The 17,149-nt window shown below is 38.8% G+C and overlaps 1 protein-coding gene across 1 annotated transcript in view; it reads left to right on the top strand.

Annotated features, from left to right (window-relative positions):
* The window catches only part of ADAMTSL1 (ADAMTS like 1), a 366,380-nt gene that overhangs the window by 54,372 nt on the left and 294,859 nt on the right, over window positions 1-17,149 (top strand). Inside the window, exon 3 of the mRNA XM_045563528.1 lies at window positions 1,486-1,531. Within this exon, the coding sequence (XP_045419484.1) occupies window positions 1,486-1,531 (46 nt within the window). The remainder of the gene's footprint in view (window positions 1-1,485; window positions 1,532-17,149) is intronic.

Genomic DNA, 17,149 nt, shown 5'->3' with positions numbered 1-17,149 from the left:
TCTTCTTTGTAATTCTTCATAGTAATTTCATTGCCCAGCACAAAATAGAAACTCTATGATGTTTGCCAAACAAAAAAAAAAAACATGAATTAGGATGCATTAAAACATTGTGATTATGAGCGGGAGCTCTGAAGCCAGATGGTCTGGTGTCGAATCTCAGCTCTACAACTTAATAATTGTGTGATTTTGGCAAGTTACTTAGCCTTCCTGAGCTTCAGTTTTCTCATCTGTAGAATGGATATAATGACAGTAGCCTATCTCCTAGGGTTTTTGAGAAGATTAAATAAATTGACAAGTACAGCAAACTTAGAAAGGTACCTGGGATTCCACAACTATTAGCAATTAGCATAATCATTCTCTCAGAATTCTATAGTATATTTTTAACTTACTTTTTGAAAAATATGACTAGTTTTGAAAAAAGCAGAGTACTGTTCATGATTTAAGTGTCATCATTGGATGTTTTAGCAAAAATTGATTGTTTTTGTTCACAAGAATTCAATAAAATGTAAACTCCCATGTATTGCTGGTGGGAGTATGTAATGGTACAACCTTTATGGAATGCAATTTGGCAATATTTATCAAGAGCCTTATAAAAGTTCATTCCCTTTAGTCCAGTAATTCCCCTTGTAGAAATTTATCTATTCTAAAGACACAGAAACTTGGATAAAGCATATGCCTGCAGATGGCTTGTCACACTATCATTTATTGAACCCCAAATAAGAAATTACTTAAGTGACAAGTAATGGAAGAATGATTATACAAATTATGTTATAGCATTTGATGGAATATTATGTAGCTCTCAAAATGATGTATTTAAAGTTATTTAATAGTGTGGGAAAATACTTCCAAAGAATTTTAAGTAGATAAAAATGTCTACATAATTATTTAAGTGATGTGATTTCCTTCTCACTGGAAGGGTACAAATAAAACAATAGTGATTATTTTTAGATGAGGCAACTACAGGAGACTTTATTTTTAGTAATCTTTTTCAAAACCTCTACAATGAGCATGTATTTTAGAAATAAAAGTAATTTTTAAAGAATTATGGCTTTTAATGTTCTTAGAAGTGTGATTTTTAAGACATGTTGAATATTAAGTCCAATTTTTTTAATCATATTCAAGATCTAAGTTTTTTCAGTTTTATATCAGAAATATATGAAGAAGATAAAATTCACTTAATATAAGTATTTTTTCAGAAAACGTTGCATTAATATTTATTTGGATAAATATGCACTAAGTACTTACTTTGGAAGTTTTTGAAGAAAAATGAATACTTACGTCAACTCTTACCCAGAAATCAATTTACGTATACAACTTCTTTAGATCTGCTCAATTTAGTATTTAATAGTAACTCCTAAGAACCTACTTCGAAGAGAAGGAAGGTCCTTCTACTTGTATTAAGAAGAAATCATTTTTCTAAAAAATATTTCAAATTTTTAGCCTTTCATAAGTAGTAATGAAATTTTTTTTCTTTTTGTGACCTAGGAGCTGTGAAGGAAGAAATATCCGATATAGAACATGCAGCAATGTGGTAAGCACGAGGTTCTGTGATTGTGATGATGTATTTTTTTAGCACTGCATAGTGCTAAGCAATTTTATTTCCTGAGCAAGAAATCAATCAATTAGCATTTCACTAAGAGTTATTTATCTCATACTATACTGATTATGCAGGATTAAAATGGTATTTTTAATGTTTCTCAATATAAACTTTTAATCATTTGACCAGCTTGAAGCTAATTAGACTGTTTCAAAACAAGGACTCTCTGTATTTATTTCCTCCCTCCTTTCTGCCTTTTCATATATAGGTCTCATGAGAATGAGTAAGAGGAATGATAAAAGGGAAACCACCTGGGGTATCATAAAATAACTATTAGCTAATCAAACTCAGATTTGACAAACTCATTCATTCAACAAATAATATCCAGTGCCAACTATGTATGAGGCACTACACTAGTACAAGGGTGAATAACATGTGGGCCCTGTCTTAAAACATCTGTAATATAGTAAGGGGTATCCAGAGAGAAGACAGATGTGCACATAACTATATTCTAGGGCAAAATATGACAAATTCTGTAAGAAAGGAATACAGTTCTTTGTAGGTTAAAACAGAGAAAAATCTTAAGGTTAAGGGTCTTAGAGGAAAAGGAGATTTGAGACAGGGCGTGGAGGGCTATGACTGGCCCATGCAGGGTGTGAGGGGATGACAATGAGTCCAAGTGGAGGGGACATGTGGGCAACTTTGGAGGCAGGAATGTTTAAGGTGTGTTCTGAACCCTAATTTCAGTAGAACTGAGCCCAGCAGTATGGAAGAGAAAAATTGGAAGATACTTTTGAGGTTATACCATGAAGAGATTTTTTTTTTTTTTTTTTTTTTGAGACAGAGTCTCGCTCTGTTGCCCAGGCTAGAGTGAGTGCCATGGCATCAGCCTAGCTCACAGCAACCTCAAACTCCTGGGCTCAAGCAATCCTACTGCCTCAGCCACCCGAGTAGCTGGGACTATAGGCATGTGCCACCATGCCCGGCTAATTTTTTCTATATATATATATTTTTTTTTAGTTGGCCAGATAATTTCTTTCTATTTTTAGTAAAGACGGGGTCTTGCTCTTGCTCAGGCTGGTCTCGAACTCCTGACCCCGAGCGATCCACCCACCTCGGCCTCCCAGAGTGCTAGGATTACAGGTGTGAGCCATGAAAAGATTGGAATGTTGGTCTTCCAAGTTTACATTAGTTCGGCGAATAATGGGAGTCACTAGAGGCTTTGGAGTGAGAGAATGACGTAGCATTTTACTTTAGTGTGGTCACCTCTGTAGTGATATGAAGTTTACACTGGAAATGGGTGGGGAGCAAGAAGTAATGAGGGCTTAAGCATGGTGGTGCATGCCTGTGGTCCCAGCTACTCAGCAAGCTGAAGCAGGAGGATCTGGTGACCCCAGGAGTTCGAGGCCAGCCAGGGCAACCCAGCAAGACCCTATCCCTTTAGAAAAAAAAATGTAATGAAGGCTTAACCCAGGAGGAAATAGATACAAGAGGGATCAAAACTGAGATCACTCTATAAGATTTGACAAACATTTGAAATTAGAGTGATAAGAGGGAAGCAAAAGGTATATGCATATTAGCACTCACTGATATCTCTGTTGGAGAAGCTCCTTCTTCAATATTTTCATGATTGACATTTTCATTATTCAAGTCTCAGCTCAAATGTCACCTCTTTGAAGTGGCTTCCTTGCTCACCTTATCTAATATGGTTGTCATATGGTGCAAACCCATCCCTCATAACAGTCATTCACTTTTTACGTTCTTTACAGCACTTCTCTCTGCCAAAATTTTATCTTTTTTACTTATTTGTTTGTTTTATGTTTCCACACTCTAGAATATAAATTCCATCAGGACAGGGGCCTCGTTCATCTTGTTCACTCCTTTATCCCCAGTGCCTGGAACTGTTGAATGCCACATATTAAGCACACAGGAAATATTTATTTGTTGAATGCAAAATGAACATTCAGGTTTCTGGAATGGTAAATGCCATTATCAGAAGTACTAAAGTTAGGAGGAGTTTTGGGAGAGGAAAATAATAATTTCGATTTAGAGACATTATTGAATTTGACAGGCAGGACTAGTAATTGATATATTCAACTACACAGTGGAGGTTTTAGCATGGGAAAGAGGTTAGGGCTAAAGCCATAGAGACACAAAATAAGAAGCACAAAGTTTGAAGATTTAGAAGCAGCTTATTAGGCAGAAAGTATAGACTGATGAGAGAAGGGAACCTTGGAACTCCGTTGAATGTCTGCATTCAGATAGAAAGAGAATGTAAAATCAGATAAGCTACAAAAAGCACCATAAGAGTGGTAGAAGAAGACGTAAGAGAGAATTCGTAGAAGGTGGTCAATAGGATAAATGTTGCCAAGAGAATGAATACTGAAAAAAGGCCAATGGGGGAACAATTTCTATTGTGTATTATAACAGCCAGGTGTGACGGCAAGTACCTATAATCCCAGCTACTCAGGAGGCTGAGGTGGGAGGATCCCTGGAACCCAGGAGTTTGAGACCAGCCTGGGCAACATAATGAGACCATACCTCAAAAAAATAAAATGTAAAAAAAAAAAAAAAGCAATATTGGAGGAAGTAAAGAAAGAAGTGTATTAACGAGGAAATGGAGTGGATGAGTACAGCTATTCCTATAAGATGTTTAATAGAGACACTTCGTCATTTGTAGAGTCACAGAAGGGTTACTTGTTTGTTTAAAATGAGAGACCCCTGAGGGATGATTTGATATAGGAACAAAATTGATGATATCAGGAGGAAAGGGTGCATGCACTTGATGCCACAGTTCCTAGAGCAGATAGTAGTTGACAAGAAGAAGAATCTGATAAAGAAAAAGGATATATATTTCATTCTTAGAAGACAGAAGCAAATTGAGGGAGCAAGGGTGAGGAAATAGGAAATAGATTTTCGAAGAAGAGAAAAGTTGAAGCTGCCCGTGTGGAACAGACTCAGTCATCTCTGTAGAGACGTTTTCCAAGCCGTCTGCTGAAATTGGAGGTGAACTGGCCTTCAGAGAGTCAGCCTGAAGGCCTACAATAGCCACTAGGAAAAGTGAGTAGCAGCCAACCAAACAAAATAAAAGACTTGCTGGGTAGCAAAGAGGGTCTTGCTGAGGCTGGAGAGCTTGATCTTACAGAGAGCATGGCCAGCACGGTTTTGAGACTCAGCAGCAACACTGAGAAGCACAGAGCAGGAACAGAGGAAACGGGCATCAGAGGTGACCCAAGGCCAGAATATAGAGGAGAAAGCCTAAAACTAATGAAAAGTATATATTTTTAGATACCTGACCAGGAAGGCCACAAGGAGTAGAAGACATGATCATTGGGAGTAAGTGGTGGTTCAGTGGAAAACCATGCCTAGTTTATTTCTATATTTCCACTTAGGATACCAGGTGCCAGATGCTACAACTTAGATCACAGCCTTCACCACCTCTCCCACCCCCCACCTCCATTCCCCACTCACTTATTGATTAAAAAATAGCTACAGTTCGTAAATTTTTGAAAAAAATGGCATTGACAGATTCTGTTTTAGAAATGGTATGAAAAGAGTTTTTGATAGAAATACACTTTAGCTCATTGGTTTTCTTTACTATCCTTTTAATTGTGGCGATATCTTAAATACAAATTTTTAAAAAATCACAACATGATATATAGAATCTCCTTAACTTCCAGTCCTTTTCTTTCCAGCTTTCAGAATTATAGAAAGGGCCCAAACTCCCCTGAGTAGATGAATGTCTGACACATTATGAGTAGATGTCTACCTACCCTTTCCTTAAAGCTCTTTAGAAACAACTCACAATGTCCTTGCTATCCTTATGAGCATTTCCGTGGACATGACACGCTGACCTATTATTACTCAAAACCCAGAGCATTACATGAGCCAAATCTTTACAGCTTGTAGAATCAAACTGACGCTGTTTTTTCTTTATGAGAACCTAGAGTCTTCAAATAATTTTTTTTTTCTGGCTCTTGGTCATGACAGAAGCAACACTGCCAAAAAAGAAAAAAAAAAAAAACAAATAAAAATATCTTATAAGAAAGAATCCGTTCATAATCACTTTCCAATTTTTACAAACAAAGACGTTCAGAATAATTCAGTTAAATATTCTCCCTTAGATACTTGATTTGGAAAAACCTGAGAGTCTCTTAGCTAAGCCTCCGGGGTTACTCCTTAATCCCCTGACAGCTTCCTAGGACACTTCTGAACCACTTTGCCTCCAAAGATGCAACCTCTTTTCCTATTTTTTTGTAGAGCTGCTACATAGAACATTTTGGGGGGTTCCTATTCCCCAAGGGAAGCTGAGGAGTAGAAAAGGCCTCCCTGGTTGCCCAAGTTTTCTGGGTTTCCTGAAAAATCAGCTTACAGATTTTTGAGAACTTATTGCCAATTACACTATAGATAGAATACATCAGTACAAGAAAGTTCAAGTTCCCATCATGTTTGCACAGTTCTCATGGCCACAGTAGCTTCTTATACTATTTCTAGCTGGTCTAAGAAGATTATTTTCATTCTTAAGGACATAGGTCATCTAATTTTTACCATTTTCAATTCTCTGCTCTTTTCTAAGGAAGCAGCAAGGCCCTCTGGCCCTGGAAGGAAACACTAAGGATTCTGTTGGGAGAAGCAGTAGGTGTGAACTAGCAAACCAATCAGGCAGTTCATTTAGGTCTCAGCGATTTCACCACGGAACTGAGTCGATCCAGGAGGCCCCAAAAGGTCTCCTCAGGTCACATCTTCATGTCTCATCAAATTAAACCTACAATCTGAATCCCTTGAATTTAATTAAGCATTTTACCTTGACTTCCAAAGTGTTTAGAGTACTGTTGTGTTACCTATAAACTGTTGTTTCTTCTTCTCTTCTTCACTATACTTAAGCTTCTCATGCGTTGGTATTAAGGAGATAGCAGCCATAATTAGCAATGTAAGGGCCAAGATGCTGTGGTAGTTTGTAGTGCTCTTAAATTCCGTATTAAATTCTTTATTGCCCTAGTGCAATATTTTACTGTTCTTAAAACAAAAATATTTATTGAGCATAAAAATTATTCTCAGTCTGGGGATACATTGGTAAGTAAGGCCAAAACCCGATCCCCCCAAAGCTTTCGTTCTAAGGGAGGAATACAGATTACAAATAAACATGCAAACAAATTATTTAAAAGAAAAAATATCAGGTAGTGATCAGTACTCTGCAGGGAATTCAGTGATTTGGAAGCGATTTCAGAGTGGATAGTCAGGAAGTCCACTTGAGGCGGGACATCTGAATGACAAGAAGGAACTAGCTGTGTGAATACAGGAGGAAGAGCAATCCAGATGGAAGGAACAGCCACTACAAAAGCTGTGCAGTATGAAAGAGCTTGGGGTGTTCAAAGAAAGAGTAAAGCCAGTATATCTAGAGTCTAGTGGGTAAGGAGAAGAGTATTAGAAGATAAGAAAAAATAAAAACCTAAGGTAGTCAGGAGCTAGGTCATACAGGACATTGTCATGTACTTAGATTATATTTTAAGTACAAACAGAAGCTACTGGAGAATTTTAAGTAGGGAGACTAGAATTGCACTTATGATTTAAAAATACAGGTTTGGCTGCAGACTCAATCTGGAAAATGGGTGGTAAAGCCCGAGGTGGAAGCAAAAATACTAGTTAGGAGACCACTGCAGTAGTTCAGGTGAGTGTTCATGGTTGCTTAGACTAGAGAGGCACTGCTGGAAAGATTTGGGATATGCTCTAGGGATAGCTGTTTCTTACTCCACTTTGCCTCATCCTCAATTTGATACAATTCACTTTTATCGTCTGCAGCATCATTGCTGTGGAATGTCTTATTGGAATGTGCAGCACATTCCAATAGGAGACAAAGGCAGTAGCTCCTATGGCCAGAAAGAACAGAATGGTCGTGGCAAGTTTATCACATCTTTGGGCCTCAATTTCTACTCTCAAACAATGAGAGATTTGAACTGAATGACCTCAAAGGTCCCTTCCAGCTCTGAAATTCTATGATTCTTAAGAAGCACCATATCCGAGCTATACTGGTTTTGGATCTGAATGCAGATCAATGAAGACACCTGTGTTAGTTTGGTGACCAGCAATACTGCAGGGAATAGGTTTATAGCCAACACAGAGTCAGCGAAGAAAGCCAAAGTGGAGAGTAGAAGCAAAGTTGCTGTCCTTGCCATACACCTTGACCATCCATCTTGGCCAGTAATTCTCATCATTGAGGTTGTGAAAATTCATGGCATCCACAGAGTTATTCTCACAGTTACTGATGGTAGGCATAAGGTAAATGCCCATTTGGCTCATCTGTCCATTTTTCTTATAGGGCTTTTGTACAGCATAAAGTTAGGGAACATTTGCTGCTTTGTGTCAAGGGTCAAACAGTAACACATGAAAGAAATGATAACTCTGCTACAGGCCTCCCTTGGTCAGAATTTGAAAGAAACTGCTGGGATAACATTCAGACCAGTGGAATATTCCTGCAGTCTGGACAGATGCTGTGTCAATAATAACAACTGCAGGAGTCAGTCAGTGAGCCTGCACACCAGGCCATTTCTAGTCAACAGGCATTCTCAGATGGGAAGAAGGTTAACTTTCTCAAAATCTAGTTCTTATTGTAGTAGCTAAAAATAAGACATGATGCTACTTGTCAGGGCTGTTTGTTTGCTTGTTCACTTATTCATTCTCTTGTTTAATTATTTATTTAACCAACATTTATAGAGCACCCAACTCTTATTCTGCCGTAGGGATGTTAGGAGGTGCTGCTATCAGTAAAAAGACAGGGTAGCTATCCTGGGGGAAATTGGAGTCTAGTAGAAAAGACTAATATACAAACACATAACTAAATACAGTGTGGTACACGCTGTCAACATGGAAGTAAGCACAAAGTACTAAGAAGTCATGGAAGGACCGTGTCTGATTCTTTCACCATGTATACCAAGGGCCTAGCATTAAGTGTCTGACACTGTGCTTCTGAGACTGTGACCCAGGGAACACAGCAAAGTCACAGGGCTGTCTCAGGATATTTTAAATATTCAAGGGAAACACAGCAAGACTTGACAGCTATTGAACACTGTGCAAACTACTAGATTATGCTGTATTCCTTTCTATGCTGTCTCATCTTTGCAGAGTTGAGTTTGCTTTGATAAAAAGCGAGCACTGTGAGAAAATCAATGTGGAAAGAAAACAAGGGTGGCATTTGTCTAATCCGATTTCAGGCTTTGAGAAATTGCACAGGTACACACATCCCATTAGTAAGTAAATGTTATTTATGAATGGAATAAAACAGTATTTTTCTTTCAAGTTATATGTATTGTTTTTCAAGTGGCTGATACATCATTAGGACACATATACTTATTAAGTTGTTTGGACCTAACTACTTAATAAATGGAACTGTTAGGTATTCCTTTTGCCCTAGGGGTACCATGAAAAAGTTACCAAGACATTAACAGTGCTGTAAACAGAGTTTGGGAACCTCTGATCTAATACATTGTAGGCTTTCAACATGTATGATGAATGAATGAATGACATTCTAAATTAGGTGACATTTGAGCTGAGCTTTGAAAAATGGGAGGGATATTTTCAGGCTACAGTGAGAGAAAGTGTTTTGAAAAATGGGAATGGAATTCATTCAACTATTTCCACTGGCGTCTACTATGTGCCAGGTACTTTTTCTAGGTACCGGGGTATAACAGTGACAGAAAGATAATGCTCCTGTTCTTGTGAAGCTTCCATTATATTGGGAGAAGACAGACAATAAACAAATAAAGAGAAGATATGACAATTTCAGACAGTGACACATTATGAGGGAAATAAAGCAGGATGACAGGAGAGGGTGACAGGGGAGGTCCGCTCTACATGGGGGGGTTCAGAAAATTCTCTCTCTGCTACGACATTTGAGCTTCGTTACTATATGAGAAGGGTGAGGCGTGGAGGAGCCCAGCTTATTTCAGCCTGGGTGGGTCATTTTATGAGGTGCAGGGCAAGATCTGTTGTGGGGAAGGAGGTGGGATATTCATTTGTGCTGAAGAGTCTGAACGTACCCCTGAATGTTACTTCATGGGGCATTCCTAGCCTCTCATGGGCTGGGGAGCATTGTTTGGAGGAACAGAAGGCTGGCAGAACACTGGGTTGCTTTAACTACCCCTTCCATGCATTTCTCTTCTCCCACGCCCAGAGTCAGTCAATCTCAGATGAAATGCATACAAGGCAGTAGAGGGATTTCTTGACCTCAAGTAGGAAGTCTCTTAAGTGGGAAGGAAATTGTGAGTGAAAGAACATTGGTTTCTTCCTAACAAATGTTCAAAGTCCCCCACCTACTAGAGGAGGCTCCCAAGGACACCCTAAGCATCCTGGCCACTTCTCCCTGCTGTGGACTCACTCTTTCCAACAGTGGACCAAAGAAACATGCTCTCACCAGTTCCATCCATGCTTCAATCCCCAGCCCCATCCAGCTGAAAAATGGGAATTTTCCTTACACTGTCATCTTCATGGAGAAAGAGATTGCTGTCATTTTAAAGTCTGGTAGGACACGTCTTTTCCAAGTAACTTTATGAAGGCTTCATTTGCACAGGGATATAACAAAATTGGGAGCAGGGTCTCCTGTCCATCAGAGTCCCCTGTCCTTCAGAGTCCCACGCATTTGGAATTTGGGCAATCTCTGAGAGGCCATCAAAATGTGTGGGCAGGAGGGGTGGGGAGAGTGACTGAAAGGACATGCTCTTCATTTCTTCAATCCATGGACACTGAGGACGGGAGCAACATTGTACAGCAGACACACATGTGCTTTCCTGAGTCCTGGGGCTGCCACTTACTAGTTATGGACTTTTGAACAAATTTATTAACCTCTCTCAATCTCAGGTTTCTTACCTATAAAAATGCCCTTCTTATAGATGTACAAACAGAGAATGTTAATGCAATGTTCACGGTAGTTTTAAAATTGGAAACAAATGGAGGGTGGCTGATTAAATGAGGTGTGGTATGTCCACAGCATGGAACATGACACAGTCATGAAAAAGAATGAGGTGGATCTATACATACAAATCTGTCCAAGTTATCTTGTTAAGTATTAAAGAAACAAGTTGTGGAGTAATATCTATAATATGATCTCAGTTTTTAAAAATCCCTGTGTCTGAATATGTGGCAGCATCACAAGGTCTTGAAGGACACACATCAAACTGATCACAGTGATTACCTAATACCGAGCAGGGAGGGACTGAGTGAGGGACTTTCATTTTTTATTCTGTATACTTTTATAGTGTTTTAAATTTTTTATAATAAACACATAGTCCTGTATTAGTAGTATAATTTAAGACACAATATATGAAAAGGAGAATGAGGTTGGGAGAAAATATTTTACAAGTCATTGAATTTATATTTGGTTTTGAAACATTGGAAGAAAATACTACTTCACAGGGCTTTTCTGAGGATTATATGCAGAAATATCTCAAAAGCACTCAGCAGGATACCTGGCTCAGTAACACTGGCTCTGCTCTCCCTCTGAAGCTGTGATGGTTTAACTTGTACCCCCGCTACCTCGAAATGTGACTATATTTGGAGGTATGGTCTTTAAAGAGGTAGTTCAGTTAAAAATAAGGTCATCAGGATGGTCCCTAAACCAATACAACTAGGGTTCTTTGAAGAAGAGATTAGGATGCAAAGAAAAGTCGTGAAGACACGGGGAAGAGGTGGCCACCACAAGCCAAGGGGAGAGGCCTCAAAAGACAACAACCCTCCTGCACCTTGATCTTGGACTTTCAGCCTCCAGAACTGTATAGAAATAAATTTCTGTTGTTAAAGCCACCCAGTCTGTGGTACTTTGTTATGGCAGGCCTGGCAAACTAGTATACTACCTTGCTTCAACTTCCTCCTCTCTTCTGACAAAGTACTCTTTTTGGGAGACCGCACTATTTTTCAAAAGTGAAAATTAGCTCACTTTGAAATCCCAAAGATCAGCCTTATTCTATGGCATTATGGAGAACTTCTCCTGATTGTTTTGCCACATGACAAGTTCTTGGTATTCTGGAACGAGAGTGTTAGACCTCCTCTCTGGGAGAACCGCAGGCTTGTAATGCCCCTTCCTTTGGATGAACTATAGCAAAACAGACTTCCTATACATTGCCCAGTTCTGAGGCTGGACAGTGAGGTCTCTGGCAGCTAGAATGCTTGGCTGTTCTTTGGCCAGACAAATACTTGGTTGGAATTGCTGTATATTCTCAGAATCATATCCCAGGGGACTAATCAATATCCAGCGTAAGAAGTCTGACTTACCACAAAGCTAGGATGACTGGAGAATGGTGACTAAACTAGTTACAGGACTTTGTGGTTTGTGTGTGTGTGTTTCTCTTTTTTGGCATTGAGAAGAATCACTGTTGCTGGAACAAAAGGATATTCTTTAGGGACCACATTTTCAAAAGCATTTCTAATTTCTCTGATTTGGCCCACAGTTTTATTATTTATGCTAAAATTAGATAGCAAAGGGAAACAATGTTTCAGAAGAGAGAAATGATGAGTGACTTTTATTGTTTCTCTCAGGGCAGAGCCTCTGTCCAACCTATGATAGCATCAATGCTAAATAAGCTTTGAGTATCTTACAAATAAATTAATCTCTACATGCAAGTATACAGCGTGCCATGTGGACAACTGGAGGTTGATTTTGGTTTAAAACACATCGTTTCTTTTTCACTAGTTAAACATGGAACATGTCGAAGAATGGTTGAAAATATTTGCAGCAATTACTCTGGGAAAAAAAACCCTCATATTTTATGACTAACTGTTTTATCATTTGTGGCATAAAGAAATAAACATTTTTTTAATGATTCACAGATTCCTTGGTTTGGTGGATCTGGTGGCTATAGATCTCTCTGCAGTGCTTGCTGCCAGGCAGCTTGCCAAGTTCATTGGGTGCCCCCCACCCCCAGGGGTTCGGGCCTTCTGCTTTTCTTCTCCCCTCGGCCTTCTCCTGACTGCTGCACACATTTCTTTTTTAATGCTTTTTCTGACATGTCTTTATTGAACCCCTCCTAATTCTCTCTACTTTTCCTTTTTCCTTAATGTGTTCTCAATTTCTTATCCTCTGCCTCAACTCTCATTCTCTGGGGAGGGGTCTGGTATGAACACTGCTCAGTGGGATGAACACAAGCTTGGGAGCCCTGTCACTTCCAAACTTTGTGGTCTGGGACAAGCTCTTTCACTTCTCGTAGCCTCGGTTTCATCCATCATAAAGCAGAAATAATAGTCATGCCCACTTACAGTATTCCTTTACAGGAACCAGTACAGTATGGAAATACCTGGGAGATGCTCAATAGATTTTAGTTCTTTCTTCTGTCCTACCTTGGTGAGGTTAAGTAAGTGACAGTCTTACAGGAGACAGGGCCCAGGAAAAACAGCCCACAGTGTCCCATCAGTATTAACCATTTTCTTTCAGGAAAGCTGAATTCCCTAGATAAGAACAATTTCACTCCTGTCGATAACTCAGGGTAATAAGAAGAACTCCAAATTGCTGGGGAAGATAGAAAAGGGAATATACTGTTATGACTTGGCTTCTGCTTGGTGGCACCCTCCTGGCATACTTAAAAGGCCATGGGAGATATTTTCCCCTAGGTTGATCATATTATAGTCAGTCATCCCGTGGAGACTGTCAGAGAGTAGTCACAATAGTTGTAAATGGCCTTCAAGTGACATGAGCTGGCTTTGCTGTACTGAAAAGTCCCATCTTCCAGCTCACTGTTGTGACGCTGACTGACAAGCAAAGTGCCTCTCATGGCAGCTGTGTTATTTTCTCGTGAATTGATGGGTAATGTCAAGCATCTGCTTTCCTAAGGCTCTTGGTAAGAACAAGAATGCCTGCGTGGTCAACCCACGGTTTGTTTCCTTCAATATTGCCATATTGAGAGCCTCCGAGGACAGAGTTCAGCTAGACCTTTAGGTGTGTCTCTTGATATTAATGGTACGATACTGATTTTGATGGATGTTTGAAGAAAAGAAAACTCTTTCCCCAGTTCAGCTTTCAACTGATGAGGAGGATGAAAGGATGAGTCCATCATATTCCATAGTGCTGGAAATTATTAAATTGAGAAAAGCTGATATGAGCCCCACATACGAGCCAGCTCTCTAATTTTGGGCAAACAGCTTTAACCTCGCTGTACCACAATCTTGTTATTGAAAATGACAGCTAAAGACTGATCATATACCTCAAAGAAATCCTGGCCAAGTCACGGACTCATAGAATACTAGAATTAGAAAGCAAGTAGTATATTTGAGTTGTTGGCCATGTGCCAGGCATGGTGCCTAATGACTTTTCACCCCTTGACTCATTTAATTCTCACAACCACCTTGACAAATGGGTATTACCCCAATTTTACAGATAAGGAAAATGGAACATTTAAACAAATGAAACGCCTCTTCTAGGTCACACAGCTACGGAGTGGTCCTGCCAGAGTTGTGAATGCCAAAGCCCATGCTTATTTCACCATAACACAAGGGGTATACAGATGATCTAGACTAAGTCTCATTTAGCAAATAATAAAACTGAGACACAAAAAGTTTAAGGCTCAGGTATTTTTACAGCATATACTTTCTTTTGAGAAAAGAGGTATTCAAACAAGTTTACTGTAGCAATTATAATTCTTCAAGGCTAGGAGTAAATGAACTGCTGAGAATTTTAAATGTGTAAATTAAATACAGCAGAAAAAACAAATCTAGGAATCCTTGCTGGAAATACTCCTAATTCCCTCCCCTTTGGGCCTCTCTCTGCCTGTCAAGAGGATATAAATTTATTAAGTCAATACTCCTCAATCTATTCATTTCTGAGTTTCATGAGAAGTATGCTGGCCTCTAGTGAACCAGATAGAAGGTTGGAATAGGGATTTGAGAGTGATCGAGAGAGAAATTACTACTGCAGTTCATCCCTTGGCAGAGTGCCCCGTGGAATGAAACCAAACAGGCTGCCGTGCCCAGGTCGCTAACGTGCAAATACTTGCCTGTGCTCAGCCTGGTTTCCGTGAGCCTAGAAAAGATAAAGCAGCATCAAGTTTTCTGATTAACACCAAGATGTGTTGAAACTCAAGCAACATAAGCCCTTACGTTTTTCCCTCTGAGAGGTCACTCGCAGACCTTTGTGCTGAGTGCCATGAGTGAGGGCCATTATTGAATTAACTGGCTTTCGTACTGTATCATAGTTCGAGGAATCTTGTCCTTTGTATGTTTTTCTTTGCATTGTAAACATTCTCTTCCTTTTCAGAGGAAATTGTGAAATTTAAAGAGGTTATCTTTGAGGTTTGGCTGTATTTTTCTTTATAATCTTGCTATGAGCAGTAGCTACATAGGGCTGTTTGAGAGTATTTAGTTTGGATTTCCAACTCAGTGTAGAGTTTTGGGTGAAATATGGTCATGACACAGAAGGGTAGAGAGGCATTATTTAGGTTCCTTTTCCTTTGAATCTTCACTGAGCAAATATGCTTCAGAGCTCTTTAACACCCATATCCTATAACATAACAGCTTCCTTTTCCTAAGCATTACAAAAAACCTTCCATACCCAAAAAGAAATTTTTTAAAAGAAATGTATCACTACATTTCACAATGGGTAATTTATAACTTTTTAATTTTTCTTTTTCTTCCATTAAAATATTGGAAGGAATTATATACTTTGAATTGTTATAGATATTGGAAGTAATTTAGACAACCCTTTCAGTTCTTTGTTTTGTTTGTTTATCTTTTTAGGGATGGGGTCTTGCTATGTTGTCCAGGCTGGCCTCAACTCCTGGACTCAGGTGGTCCTCCCACCTCAGCCACTATGCCCAGATAAACCTCTCAATTCTTACAGGACTGTAGTTTAAAAAATAATTTTCAAACTACTTTTTGTGTAGTCACCTTGATATTATGACCGAGTGATAAAGGCCAAGCAGTCAGGTTTCTAGGCACACCACCCCTATTTCATCCAGAACAGCTTGCATTTAACTGCTTTATGTATTAGTATCCTACATAAGAGTTCTTTGGAAGAAAAATAGTTCTGTAACAAAAAAGTATTTGAAAACCCCTGCATATTTATATCCCTCCCAAGAGATCTTCTAGCTTCTGCATGATTACTACTAGGTTAAAAAAAAAAAATCTCAATCTATTAATATATATATATATATTGTGTACAATTCTAATTGCCAGGAATGTGTTTCTTACAGCAAACTGATGTGCGCTTTCCTATTACTGTTTAATTTAATGCAACAGATAGTGGTTGGCTATGTGTAAGGCATTGCCCTAGGAGCAAATGAAAATGAAGAGATTTGTATAAGAGTTTGTACTCTCAAATGTTCTGAAATTGAAGGGAGGAAGAAAAGAAAGACATAAATCTGGATAGTTATAATCCAATGCAGAGTAGTATAAGTTATAAAAGTATAAGGGAAGAGCTCAGAGGACTTCTGTGCCATCTATTAATCCTCCCCTTTCCAAACAAGCAGCAATCACAGATAAAATATAAAATAATAAAACCAATGGCATAGCCAGGTTCAAAAGCAAGATAAAAATGTCCATGGACCAAAAATGGAACATACATGCAGGATGGTAAACAATTCTGATATCACAGGCTTTGGGGCTGTAAGACTGGAAGAAAGCAAAGATTGGCAGTAGTTCAGCTCCACTAGGGGACCCAGGGATAAACTTATTTCACAAGAGAAGGAGGACTTAACCCAGATAGATAACTCAGTGTCAGGAGCTTGGATGGGGCTCTGTGTTGTGAAGAGAAGCTGACTTTTTTTTAAGTGATTGTTGCCTATAATGAGAGCTTTATCTGAAATTGTGTATCTAAGGCTGATTGGTGGATGTAGACACCACATCAGGGACTAAAACTCTACCATGCTAAAACTTAGCTCTGGGGCTGGGACTTGCAATTTCCTCATTATGGATTAACACCCAAAATTTCAGTGTGGGTGTTTCTAGATTGGGGCTTTGCAAAGCACATGAAGATAATCATAAAATTATTAGAACAGGCAAGGACAGGGAGGAAAAAAAAAGAAAACAAAAGTCTTTTGACTAAAAATGAGCATACAAATAAAAATTCCAAAACACAAGAAAGAAATATAATACCAAAAACATTCACTCCAAATAAAATTCTGTGGAACAGTTTGACAAAGACTTTAAAATTGATAAAGTCAATCCTCATTATTCATGGATTCTGGTAACTATGAATTTGTCTACTCACTAAGATACTCACTAAGATTTATTTGGAACCCGCAAATCAATATTGGTGGCACTTTTGTAGCCATTCATGGGCACGTAAAGGCAGTGAAATATTTGAGTTGCTGAATGAGCACATTCCTAGCTGTGGTTGAACAAGGTGACAACTGCCTTCTTGTTTCAGTTCTCATCCTGTAAACGAGTGTCCTTGTCATGGTCTATTTGTGTCAAGTTTTCACATCTATTTTTTTGCTTTTTTGCGTGATTTCACTGTTTAAATGGCCTCCAAGCATGATGCTTAGGTGCTGTCTGGTGTTTGTGAGTGCAAATGTTTGTGATGACTTTATAGAACTTAACTATCACAAATAATGAAAACTGACTATATGTTTAAAATAAACATATTTAAAAAAACAAAATAAACATATTAAGACTAACAACTCTTAAAATAAAGAATAA

Source organism: Lemur catta, chromosome 10 (assembly GCF_020740605.2).
Source record: "Lemur catta isolate mLemCat1 chromosome 10, mLemCat1.pri, whole genome shotgun sequence".
In the NCBI taxonomy this organism is placed as follows: domain Eukaryota; kingdom Metazoa; phylum Chordata; class Mammalia; order Primates; family Lemuridae; genus Lemur; species Lemur catta.
The sequence above is the reverse complement of the archived record's forward strand: the minus strand, read 5'-3'. Positions and strand labels throughout refer to the sequence as shown.